The following is a 13,343-nucleotide window of genomic DNA, read 5'->3' on the forward strand; positions in this document are numbered from 1 at the left end:
CGCTACACTGACTGGCCCATAAACAGCTAATGGCCCCATTTCTGCTAATTAAGGAAACTTTACAGGGTTTAAATGTGCGTTTCTGTCTTGGTTCCAGGAGGAAAATCCACGGAGAACAAAGCAGAGGTGGGTAGAAAAGCTACGTCTGCTGCCGCCACCTCCGTGGAGTCTGAAGCGAAGCTGACGGAGATCTCTCTGAGCCGCAGTCCGAGCGCTGCTCATCTCTTAAGACGTCTTGGAAAGAGTCGAGCAAACAAACTGCTTCAATCAGCTCGGATTTCCTGAGCAGCCCCACATCTTTCCCTTCCCTCGTTTTCCTAAACAACCTGAGGAAGAACTTTCCTGATCTGACCCCATCATGCCTCCCTTCATCCCCTGCCCCCTCCTCGTCCTCCTCCTGGCTGCTCCGGCCCTCTTGACCCCATCTACCTCGCGGGAGTTACAGGTCAGAGGTCAAAGGGTGGCGAGGGACACCAGGCAGGACTCCATCAAGGTGAGTCGTTGGTTGGTTGGGTGAGAGGTGAAGCATGTAGAAATGATTGACAGGTTATTTGAAATGCCCTCCAGTTTAAAATCCATCTGAATTTAAGGAGCACGTCCATCAAAGGACGAAGACGAAGCTGAGCCTGCTCCTCCTCCTCCTCCCCCTCCTCCTCCTCCTCCTCCTCCTCCTCCTCCTCACAGAGAACAAAAAACTGAAGTTTCTTTAATTCCATGTAAAAACTTTCATCTGGACCCTCAAAGTCAGATTTCTGATAAAATATTATTGAATGTTTCTTTTCTGTCTCTAATGTTAAAGAACAGGTTCAGTCCAACAACAGTTCGAGTTTCTGTCCCTTTATTTACACCCTGCATCTTCGTCCAGCTGATGTGATGAAAGCACATTTCACTCTCCTCGTCTTAACAGACCTTTTTGTTATCACTGTTACTCTGCCTGCAATGCATTATGGGTCACGGTGACACAGCAGCTGTGTTTGGGCTGAAAGCAGCGCTCAGAGAAGCTTTGTGCGACGTTTTGTTGAAGCAGTTTTGCAGCGGATTTGATGGATTTTGCTTTGGATGAATGAATGTACAGTAGTGCAGTATTCAGGATCAGGGTGCAGCAGGTAAACCACTGAGACACTGAGGCTGATTCACCTGCTGTCATTGCTGCAGGTGGTGATCTCGGAGGGCTGCGCCACTCAGGGCGACTCATCTGATGTCAGCCAGGGAGGTAAAAACCTGTGAAGATCTCGACAGAACTAATACAAATGCATCCGAGCGTTCTGCCTCCTCCTCCTCCTCACCTTGATTCAGCCTGCTCCTCTCTTTATTTCTCAGGGAAGGAGATCGACCTGACTCCTGGCTCTCCTCTGGTCCTGACCCACAAGATCAAACTGGTTCCGTCGGGTTCAGATTCAGGATCTGGGTCTTGTGGCTGTGAGACAGAGTTTGCTGCCCTGCGGGAGCGTCTGGAGAGGCTGGAGAGGGAGGTGTCGGCCCTCAGGGAGAAATGTGGAGGAGCCGAGGGAGGCTGCTGCACCTCCAAGGAGAGCAAAGGTAGTGTCAGCTGTTCATGACTGGATAAACAACAAACAGCTGTTCTGCTTCACGCTCGCCTCGTTTCTAGAGAAGAAGCTGAAACATAAGCAGAAATCTTCCCACTCTGTCAGAAAACGGTGCATTCGCTCCGAGAAGCTGATTGAGAAAATACGTTTTTGGGAGCTTTAATCTTTGTTATGTTTGCCCAGACCAGTGAGAGAACCAAGAGGTTTGGGGGCCCTCAGGGGCCCCGTGATTTTCCATCATATAAATCCAAAGTTAATCGCTTCAATATAAAGATAATCATGCCTTCTTTAAGGCTTTCCAGTAAAGTCTTAACAGACCAATAAATGACCCATAAAGCATTCAAAACAAAACTTTTCCCAACATGTTGATGTTGTAAATAAAACAAACCTCAAGTCTGTCGCTTCTGGTATGTTGTTTAACTGCCTGATCACACAGGAAAGCGCTGCGAGATGAAGCGATGGGGACAAAACAACAGATGAATACGAGCCAGTCTCATCGAGAACGAGTAAATAATGTTCCCCTCCGTGTTGTTATTGTGTCTTATAAAATAAGACATTTAAGACATTAATTCCTCCGTCCTGAACACACATTTCTCTCCAAAACCGCCCAAAGTGATCTGAACTGCTGGTACGTGTGAAAGAAAAGGTGCAGCCATAGTTTTTAAAGCTGACCACAGTCGTCTTAACCAGGGTTAGGGTTAGGGTGCGCCGCGCCAACAAACACGAACACACGCCTGGTCATGTGACCTGAGAGAACTCAGAAACCAGGAGAACCCAGTCTAGAGCCTCATGTCCAGTCTGAGAGGACATGCTCGTCAGTTTTTCTCTGCTTCAGTAAAACACCTCAGCCGCTGTTGGACGGATGGCTCTGAAAGATGGTTCAGACATTCATGTTCCCCTCAGGATGGATTCTGTGATCCTCTGGATGTTCACACAGCGCCACCATCAGGCCAAAGGTCTAATTTGTCAAATACTTTGTTTACGTAACATTCCCATCAGCCTCAGCTGTACTGCGTACAAATTAGCAAATGCTAGCATGCTAACACACTGAACTAAGATGCTGAACATGATGAACATTACCCAGTAGCATTTGCTGTGCTGTTAGCGTAGCTCTCGGCTGTTGTTCTCTCATTTTTAAGCTCGTCATCAGTGAGTGTGTAACGTTAACGTGTGCCATCATCAATAAAGATGTTTTTGAATAATTCCTCCAGGGAAGCTCGTCTGATGTTTCCATCCAACTCACAGCTTTGTCCTGATGGTGGCGCTAGAGGAAAATTGCTGGGACATAAAAGCACCGAGTAAAAGAAATGAACACAAACTTTAACACTGACTGCCAAGTTACCCTTGAGCAAAGCAGCAAAGCACGAGCTCCCTCACATTAACGCGCCTGGCTGCTGGCTGTGACTGTGTGTGAACTGCATGAGTTTCCTCCAATGAGTAATGGTGCAGTAATAAATCTGAACGCGGTGGATCTGACTCTGATTTACAGCTCATATATTTCTCCTCACGTCTCGTCTTTCATGTCGTCGTGCTGCAGCTCTTCATTACAGCTGGAAACACACTCATTCAGTCACAATCTGTCCAAACGCGTCTGTTTCAGCCACTTCTGTGAGTTCATATTACTTCACTGCTGTCTGTCGCTGCTTACCACTGACTCATCCTGCATCACACACACACACACACACACACACACACACACACACACACACACACACAGCCAACAGATGACAAATTGATCAAGTATTTTGATATTTTTATCGAGAGCAGAACTCAACTCTTAGACCGTCCGTTCCCTATTTTGTCTTTGAAGATGAAGATTCACACAACAACAAAGAACAAACACAAAGGAAAAGAAGAACTCTCTAATCTGTCGTCACTAAAGCAGAGCAGTACTTGTACACACTGTTGGGTACTTTCATTTACAACCCATGTGATCACCTGATCTGATCCTCTCTGACATGAACTGACCTGGCTTTCCTGTAAATATCTGCTGATTGTGAATCTGACGCAGCGACACGTTCACAGACTGAAAGATGCTGAACGCTCCAGAAACACCTGTTTGGATCGTTCCACAGGTAAACAGGCTGAGTGGTGACAGGTGAGAGGATCATGGTTGGGTATGAAAGGGGCGTCCTGGATGAAGAGATGAACACATGAAGCTGCTGTCAGTGAACAGTTTGATTATTGATGATTGATTCTGGTTTTATTGATGTTTCACAGGGTTCAGATTGTTTTAGAATCGGGGTTCAACAAGTACCTCAAATTTGTACTTAAATACAGTAGTTGAGTAAACTATGAATATTCGCGAGAGATTTTGGCCATTTCTATTCAAATTTAAGGTATCTGTACCCATAGTTTGACGAGATGTGCCAAAATGGTGCCAATCTGTATATTTTAAGCGGGAGACGAGCTCATCGTCTGCTGGTGTGAAAGGAGAAAACATCTTTCTGTGGATTATTATCATGTTTTGGACTAAATATTTTTACTGCAGTGGATCCTCTGGACATTTTTTCGATGTGTGGACGTCAGCAGTGAGCCGCAGACGTTGCAGTTGTTGTTTGTCTGCTGTTGTGATTGTGAGCGTTTGGGGGGCGAGTGGGCGATTCGTCAGAACAGTGAGGGAAGTTTAAAGTAGCATCTCAAGTTTAATTGTACTCTAACTAAAATACATGTGCTTATTACCCTCCAGCAGTATTTTTTATTCTGAAGCTGGTTGTGTTTTCTGTCAGTTTTGATTTCACTTCATGTCACATTTCTCTGACGTCCTCTGAAACACGACCGAACAAAAACATTCAATCCAACAACTGAAGTGCATCAAACTGAAATACACCAGATCTTAGAGGAGGCAGGCGTTCAGTATATCTACACAAAATGGAAATAATGAAGTACCATTACCACCTGATTGTACTTCAGCTCAGTACTTGAGTAAATGTACTTAGTTACTCTGAGTACATGACTGTGCTGTCAGTTGAATTATGTTTGACAGACTAATGTGAGATACTGGCAAAGCTCAAGCATGAGCTAACGCTGCAGCGTGTGTGTGTGTGTGTGTGTGTGTGCGTGTGTGTGTGTGTGTGTGTGTGTGTGTGTGTGTGTGTGTGTGTGTGTGTGTGTGTGTGTGTGTGTGTGTGTGTGTGTGTGTGTGTCCCACTCTCTGCCCAGTGTGATCTCAGTCTGGACCTCCTCCCAGTCCGCCGCAGCTTACCTCCACCCTCCTCTCAACAGCACAGGGGGATAATTACTGCTTTACAGTTGAATTAGAGGGGATTAGACCCCCACCTCCCACCAGCCCACCCCTCAAAGACTAAAGCAGGATCATCAATGAAGAGTTCTCTGACTTGCTCAAGACGTGAACTTCCTTTACTGTACTGCAGCAAAGCAAAGCCTCCATCACTGCTCTGATAGACCTGAGGGTGGGGGTCAGTCCGTCAGTCCACTTTACAAGCAGAGAGCTCAACGACTGGCCACTGCTTTTATCGATGTTTGTAATGGTCTTCAGATGTCGAAGGCTTTGATAACCACCTTAACTTGTCCTGAGCACCACCCTCAGGAGGAGCATTTTTAGCTCCAATGATTTTAAGACTAGAAGCTAAATCATCAGGCTGCTGTTGAGTCATAACAAACTCTGGAGTTCTTGGGGATTTTTGACCTTTTAAAAGGATCCATGTGTATTTACTCGTGACCCCTCATCAAAGGTTATACTGAATATATCTGAGTCTTCAGGCGAGATTGTGACCTTCTCTCATAAACTTTTATGAAACTTTAAGCTGTTGAAAACTTCAGAGTAATAGTGATAAAAGTATTATTTGACAAAAAGAAAACAACAAAAATATGACCAGAAGTGTACAAGAAGTTCATACTAGATGTCATCAGTTCTACAGTAGTTTGGACTGTTGTCCACCATCATTGACTGAGGACATTTTTGGGAATTTCCTTTTGTGCAACATCAAACTCAACAGTTTGTTTTGTCGGTGCCAACAGAGCAGAAGACTGCACAGTATGTACGCTGTTAAAATCCTTTTTTTAACCCGGGCACAGGCTGGCAGGACAGTGCTGCACAGTGACAGATCGACGTGCCGTCAGCTTGTTCGTGACGTCTCTTCGTCATCTCTTTTAACCCACCTGTCTCTCCTTCTCCCTCCTCTGTTTCAGGTGCAGGTTGCTCCATCAAACCAGAGACTGACGAGTGTCCCAATGAGTGCAGCGATCAGGGTCGCTGCGTGGACGGCAAGTGTGTCTGCTTCCCTGGTTTCAGAGGACCAGACTGCAGTGAATCCAACTGTCCCGGAAACTGCAACGACAACGGACGCTGTGTGAACGGACAGTGTGTGTGCGATCCTGGTTTCAGCGGCCCCGACTGCTCGCAGGGAGGCTGCCCCGACAACTGCAACAACCGTGGCAGGTGTGTGAACGGCAGGTGTGTGTGCGACAGTGGCTTCACGGGTCCCAGCTGCTCTGATGAAATGTGTCCTGGAAACTGCAACAACAGGGGGCGCTGTGTCAACGGGCAGTGTGTGTGTAATCCCGGATTCACCGGCCCAGACTGCTCAAACAGGGCGTGTCCTGACAACTGCAATGACCGTGGAAAGTGTGTAAATGGTAAATGTGTGTGTGACAGCGGCTTCACTGGTGCGGACTGCTCTGAGAATTCATGCCCAGGAAACTGCAACAACAGGGGGCGCTGCATCAATGGACAGTGTGTTTGTGATCCTGGATTCACCGGACCAGATTGCTCCAAAAAGGCCTGTCCTGATAACTGCAACAGCCGCGGCCGGTGTGTCAACGGTAAATGTGTATGCGACAGCGGCTTCACTGGAGCGGACTGCTCTGAGATCGCCTGTCCTGGAAACTGTAACAACAGAGGGCGCTGTATAAATGGAGAGTGTGTTTGCGATGATGGTTTCGGCGGCCCGGATTGCTTAGAAAGAACCTGCCCTAATGACTGTTACGACCGCGGCAGGTGTGTAAATGGTAAATGTGTGTGCGACAGCGGCTTCACCGGTGACGACTGCTCAGAGAACTCCTGCCCAGGAAACTGCAACAACAGGGGGCGCTGTGTTAATGGACAGTGTGTTTGCAATGATGGATTCACCGGCGCAGACTGCTCTGAGAAAGCTTGTCCCAACAATTGCAGCAAGCGCGGGAAGTGCGTTAATGGGAAGTGTGTTTGCGACGTGGGCTTCGCCGGGCCGGACTGCACCACCAAAGGTTGTCCCAGTAACTGCAACAACAAGGGACGGTGCGTCAAAGGGAGGTGCGTCTGCCGGCGTGGGTTCACCGGACCAGACTGCAGCCAGTGTGAGGAGGGGATGACCGGACCCAACTGTGATACCGGTGAGTTAAACCAAACAAATAAGAGAGTATTCATTGAAACTAGTCTCCTAAGTAGAACTGTGTCATGTGCAGGTCATCCCCATTCACACCTGGTGTTAGCATGTGACCTGTATCTGGATTCATCATCTGGATAATGACATCTGATCCACGAGTCTTTGCATGGCATTTGTTAGGCTGGGCTGGTGGGCTTGTCAACAGGTGGAGTTAGTTACTTTCAACTTGCTGGAGGATATTTTATTTTAAGAATGTGGTCACCAAATGTGGCCTGGCTAATGTAATTCCCAATGTGTTCTGCAGTCTTACACATGGAGTTTTCAAATTTCACAAGCAATGGAATAATAGATGAAGGTCAAACACCCTTTCTATCAAGGATGTAGTCTTTATGTAACAGTACTACAAAGAAACTATTTTTTTCTAGAAAGCAAAATGGAATATTTACATCTAAAGACAAAAAACAATTGTATGTGGTCATATTTTACAATGCCAAAAAGTAACTCTACAGCACAATCACAACAGGGCAAATGATCAGCTGCAGATTGTGCTCAAGTTTGTGACACAATGCTGCACAATGCATCTTTGAGTCTGATTTGTGGTGTGCCACAAGGTTCTATTCTGGGTCCCATTGTGTTTTGTTTTGTTTTTTATATATGCTTACCAGTGAGCAGATGATACGAAGTTTAAAAGATATTTATACACGTATCAGACAAAACAACAACAATGAAAAGCATCTGTGTCAACAGTTTATTCTATCAACAAATGGCCCTACACTACCCTGATGGTGAGTTAGAGTTGTTATACACATAAGAAAGGACAACAGTACAAGAGGCAAAACATCAGGTGTCTAAGATTTGTAGTACAATGCCCATGATTCATCCTCATCTGTGACACTAACCTGTGGCGTACCGCAAGGCTCTATTCACGGTCCCCTTCTGTTTTCCTTGAATATGTTTCATCTTGGCCAAATAACTAGTTTTGTGGTGTCAAGTATCGCTTCTATGCAGATGATATCCAGTTATACATCACACTTTAACCCTAAAATTTCCAACAATTTTACATAGCTGGCTCAAATATAAAAAGGTTAATATCACAATACAATGTAATGCTATCAAAACTTTTCTTCAAGGAGAAGGAAAGCCTTCGTCATCTGTTAAATTCACCCTCTATACCCTTTGACTAGCATGTAGTGTCTTTATTCACCTGTTTTTCCCAGTCGAGGGACACTGGTAAACATGAATCCACTGTAACCCATCATGGTTGTTCCTTGATCCAGGCCTAAAACTAAAGACGTCATGAGCACCTTTAAAATGTTCCTCAGGACACATTTGTTCAGCCAGTTTTTAGCATTTCTATGTGTCTTTTTATATCTGTTGATTCTACTTTTATTGCAAACCGCTTTCCTGTGCTAGAGAAGTGCTATATAACTTATCAACTGTTTACTTACTTATTTTTTTACTTACTAACATCTGCTGCTCCATCGCAGATCGCGTGGGAACGATCTTTTTCTGGCGAGAAATCTGCAAAAAGCCTATAAAATCACACATTTCCTCCACAGTGGCCGTGTTTAAATATCCCTCTCCAGCGAGTTTGGCTTTGTTTTTCCTCATGTGGATATGTGGTTTATAACATCAGGGAGAACACTTTACATGTTTGGTATGTAAGCAGGGCTTGAATATCCCAGATGCTTTGCTTTAGTGTAATATCTCCTCACATAATAACGTAATGGGTCTCACACACGAAAGCAGACAGTTTGTCATTTCTGGGAGGATGTAGTTGATAAAATGTTTTACAGACTTTGGAAATGTTTTGCTCTGAAAGTGAACTGAACATGTCAGTCATTTGGAGCGTTTGTCATGACTCATTTAACACCTGCGTTTCCATCTTAATTATCTGACCATTTCCTCCCTGACACACTCTCATTTTTCTATATTGTGGAAACTTCCCTTCACTTAGCTAGTTTGATGCATCATCATTTGCAGAGTGACTCGTGTCGTTTGCCTCTTCACACTGTTTTGCTGTTTTTGTTGTTGCCAGGCTACGTTAGCGTATTAGCTTGTCTGTTTGGAGCTGGTTCAAGCTGCAGTGATTCAACTGACAGAACTGTTTCATTAGCGGAGCAGCAGGAACCAGAAGTGGTGCCCATAAAACCCCTCTGACTGCTGTGTAACGGCTTTCTGTGCAGCCTGAGGCTCAAACAGGAAGTAAAGTGTTTTCCCAAATGTGACTGACCTCTGATTGGAGTTTTGCTTGTTTGGAGTCCACAATCTGACGCCCCATGTCAGGGAGAGAAAGTGAGATAAGTGACCAGCAGCAGCTGTTGAGTACGTTTCCATCCACCTGTTTTTTATGCACATTTTGAATTTGTGTTAACAGCATAGCCAGGACTTTAGAAACTGGGACATCATAAGTGCAGGGTACCCCACATTGACCTCCGCCTCAGAAAACTCACAGAGGTCTGAAAGTCTGTTGGCAAAACAGTCAGTTCTGTCCATTTATCTATTTCATTGGCTCAAATGGATGGATTGTCGTTAAACATTCATGATTCCTGCAGGTTGAATCCAACTGGTTTTTCCTCTAGCATCAATATGAAGTTGACATTTGTGGTTTCGAGTGAAATATCTCAACATCTATTGGCAAGATTGTCCTGAAATCTGGTTCAGACGTTCATGTTCGACTCCAGATGAATTGTTAGTTGTTGTTTCATCTAGAACCATCCTCTGGTTATCAAAACAAACATCAGTGTTGTTATCGTGGGCATGTTAGCATCCTGACATTAGCACTTAGCACTTTTACCTACTTTTTTTAACTTTTTACTATTTTAGTTTTAGTACTTTTATGTCTATTTAAAACCTAAATTCACAGGAAAATACCAAAAATTTCACCTCACTGTCCACAATGGTTGATTCCAGTGATGGAATGTAACTAAGCACATTTACTCAAGTACTGTAAAAGCATAATATGGCTTTAGTTACTCGTTACTTTTAAGATTACAGTCGTTCACACCTTTCCTGTCCAGTGAAAACCGCGTATCTCCAGATGTGCTGGAGTTATCGTTTGTCTTGAGAAAATTCTTAAACTAAATGTCAAACTGGCTGTTTTTATGAAACATCAGATGTAAGAGCAACATTGTACTGCACTGTGAGTACTTTTACTTTCATACTTATGCTTTTGATATATTTCTATGTGCACGTGTGCGCGTTTGGTCGTCAGCCACACGCCTGCCTCCTTCTCACTTCAGTTCATATATGAAATGCATGTTGGATGCAGTAATCGTTACGGGAAGCATTACGTCAGGCTGTCAGTGACCCGCTGAGCAGTGAATTTTTCAGCACTAATTTTATGAGAAGGCCGAGCAGTAAAACAAATCTGTGAATTATTATCGAATATGCCCTCACTGCGTGCAGTCATACATCGGCCGTGTGGCTCTGCCAGCCTGAGGGCTTCGTGTGTCAGCATGTGGTTGATTCAACTGCACTTTATGGAAAAGGCTGATGTATATGAAATGTAGATAGAACATGACAGAGAATGAATGTTTCTCCTGGTGAAATTGCTTCATAAAACATCATAAACCTGTGATAAACATCCTGAATGCTTCATTCAACATGTGACATGTTACCAGGTAAATGTAGTGCTAACAGGCATCTATTTATCACTGAATCCAGCAGACGGAGCTGCATGTTGGCACCTGATCAGCGTGTATTGACCCTCCACCTGCTCCTTGGGGAAATCTCTTTCAGATTTGTTTCATTCTTGTCTTTTTACGGAGATCTCAAAGATATTCAGCCACCTCTCCCTGATCTGAACCCAGGCCGCTGTGGCTGCATTATCATGATCCGTAATGAGAAAAACGTCTTCTCCGTCTGAACTGTTTCATTTTCAAGCAGCAGATCAGATAGAACAGTTTGTTTTATTGTTGTGGTGCCAGCGAGTATCGATTGGTGGAGGCTGATGCCAGAGGGTTTCATAAGGTGCACGTCTCAATTTCAGCTAAATTGAGCCTTCGGCAGCAGCAGAAGTGGAAGCGTGCTGGTTCATTTGTTCCACTGCATCAATCACACGAGGAAGAAAAGGACAGAAACTCGGGAAGAAAAACGACTTGTTTGCCTTGTTCTGCAGCAGGGGAGCATATCTGAACGTAAGGTCTGATTAATGCAGAGCAGTTTTCATTCAATTTTCCGCTTTTTGACGAGCCAATGAGTGAGTTAGGATGGAGCAGCTGTAACCAATGGAAGAGCACGAGTTACTCTAACGAGTTTGACGGAGTTGCATTTGGGTTTTTTATGGCGGGCAGAGCTGAAAAGGTCATGTTGAAAAAGTAAAGATGCGACAAAGGTTGATGGAAACATTATAACATTATCAGTCTGAGATCCCCTGATTCATCCTGCTCCTCCACAGAAAACAAAGGTATTTTTGATACTGTACGTTGATCATGTTGTATTTCTGTAAATTAAATCACAACAGTTGCCCCAGACTCCTTTTAAAGATAACAGAATTTTGTGAGTTGTTGAGTTAGGAGCAAATTTCCAAGTTTCAGTATTAGGTGTGAATGGAGTGGAAAAGTTTGCAGAGAAGTATTAAATCAACCCTGTTTCTTTCTTTTTTTGGTTTATTGGCACCACAACAATAAAACAAACTGTTCTATCTGATCTTCTGCTTGAAAGTGAAACAGTTCAGACGGAGAAGATGGTTTTGTCATTAATGGGTGACATCCAGGCTCAGGACTTTGGAGCCACGGCAGACTGGCCTCAGATCAGGGAAAGCGAGCTGAAGAGTGAACATGCGTCCATCAGGTGAACACGAACACGACGCCTGGAGGACGATCGTGCCGCTCTGTGTGGATGTGGAGGAAGACTGAAATGGACTCGTGTATTTTAATCGTGCTTTCATGTCCTGATGGAAGATTTTGTCCTTCTCGCCTGATCCATGTTAACCGCTGTGCGTCCACAGCTGCGATTTTGGTGCATGATGCTCACGACAGACAGAGTAAGAAACAAGAAAAGAAAGAAGTGCAGCATCAAAGAGAAACATACGATCATGATACGTAAAATAAATGTGTTTTGAAACGCACAGTGTTTAAGGGATGGACGACGTAAGCTTTCCCAGTGACGATGTGTCTCTCTGTCTCTGCAGTCATGTCAGGTGTGTCTCAGCTGATCACTCGGGACATCACAGAGACGTCTGTCACTCTGGTCTGGACTCCACCGCCCGTCCAGTACGAGACCTACCACATCACCTTCACCAGCCAGGTAGGAGCCTGAGAGCACGGCCTGCTGGTCACCTGCATGTCTCCTTGCTCTCGCCTCGTTGCTTTCATGCAGTCCTGTCTTAAAGTGTTTGTGAGCTTGAACCATTTTCAGCTTTGCGTTTTCAGCTCTACAAGGATTTAGTTTTTTGTTTCATGGGGCCTTTGTTAGATGGATGCAGGGGCCGTCTCGAGTCAACACTTGCACCTTGTGGACGCCATTATCCAAAATGACGGTAATTGTTCTAATCCTCATTAACAGCTCTCTAAAAACAGGAAAAGATGCACAAAAGCGAAACATAAAATCAGAGCAAAAACAACTTTCTTGAAGATAAAAGATGAAAAGTGAATTCAGCGAAGATAATCATTCATGTGCAGACCAGAATTTGACTTCATGATCGTTGAAGAAGTCTGAGTCTAGTGCTGCTGTTCAGCAGAGAGGCGCACACACACACACACACACACTCACACACACACACACACACACACACATATAATTCAGACAGCAGATGTATTTGTTGACGGTCGTGGCTCGACACCAGAAGTGGTCGCCGTCCCAGCGTTCAGGAGGTCAGAGTCATGCTGAGAGGACGGAGACGAATGTAAAAACTGTTCCTGAAATTTACTCAAGACCCTCAAGAGAGTTTTAAAAAATGAGGATGAGCTCTGCAGAATCATAAAATGACCTCATTCGGGCTGAGAAGATGAACAACAAACCAATCTGACCTTTGACCTCCAGATGATCCGACCGGAGCTCTTCCTCTGAGGCCTGCTTGTGCTTCAAACTGCTTTAGGCTGCAAGAAAACATGAAAAGTGTGAAAACAAGACATGAAAATCTGCTCAGTTCATTCACAGGTGGATTTACTGAAGGAGAGCTCTGTGACTGAATGTCAGGCTAACTCACTGCATCCTTTCCATCACAACAAGAACAACAACGTCCATGAAATCCAGTAAAGCCCTGAAAGATGAAAAACAGTAAAGTCAGCGAGGATTCAGCAGCTTCCAGGATTAATTTCCTCCACAAACACTGATTCAAAACGTCCAGTGAGATTGATCAGAAAGCCCACAGAGGATGTGCAGCACAGATGGTTTTCAGTAAGTCACCTCAGGACTCTCACAGATGTTTCAGGGCCAAAACTCAGAGCTCCAAGTCAGAGTGTGAGTGCTGTTTTCTCCTGACGCGCTGATTTTGTCGGTTCAGAGAGAATAGTTAAAGGAATAG

General features: G+C 44.6%; 1 protein-coding gene across 1 annotated transcript in view; it reads left to right on the forward strand.

Moving 5' to 3' along the window:
- The first annotated feature begins 262 nt into the window (after positions 1 to 262).
- The window catches only part of LOC139346067 (tenascin-like), a 34,574-nt gene continuing 21,493 nt past the window's right edge, over positions 263 to 13,343 (forward strand). The window contains exons 1-7 of the mRNA XM_070984970.1: positions 263 to 493; positions 1,156 to 1,213; positions 1,321 to 1,539; positions 5,700 to 6,103; positions 6,194 to 6,321; positions 6,508 to 6,881; positions 12,009 to 12,124. Of these exons, the coding sequence (XP_070841071.1) occupies positions 359 to 493; positions 1,156 to 1,213; positions 1,321 to 1,539; positions 5,700 to 6,103; positions 6,194 to 6,321; positions 6,508 to 6,881; positions 12,009 to 12,124 (1,434 nt within the window). The 5' untranslated portion in view covers positions 263 to 358. The remainder of the gene's footprint in view (positions 494 to 1,155; positions 1,214 to 1,320; positions 1,540 to 5,699; positions 6,104 to 6,193; positions 6,322 to 6,507; positions 6,882 to 12,008; positions 12,125 to 13,343) is intronic.

Source organism: Chaetodon trifascialis, chromosome 17, assembly GCF_039877785.1.
Source record: "Chaetodon trifascialis isolate fChaTrf1 chromosome 17, fChaTrf1.hap1, whole genome shotgun sequence".
Classification (NCBI taxonomy): Eukaryota; Metazoa; Chordata; class Actinopteri; order Chaetodontiformes; family Chaetodontidae; genus Chaetodon; species Chaetodon trifascialis.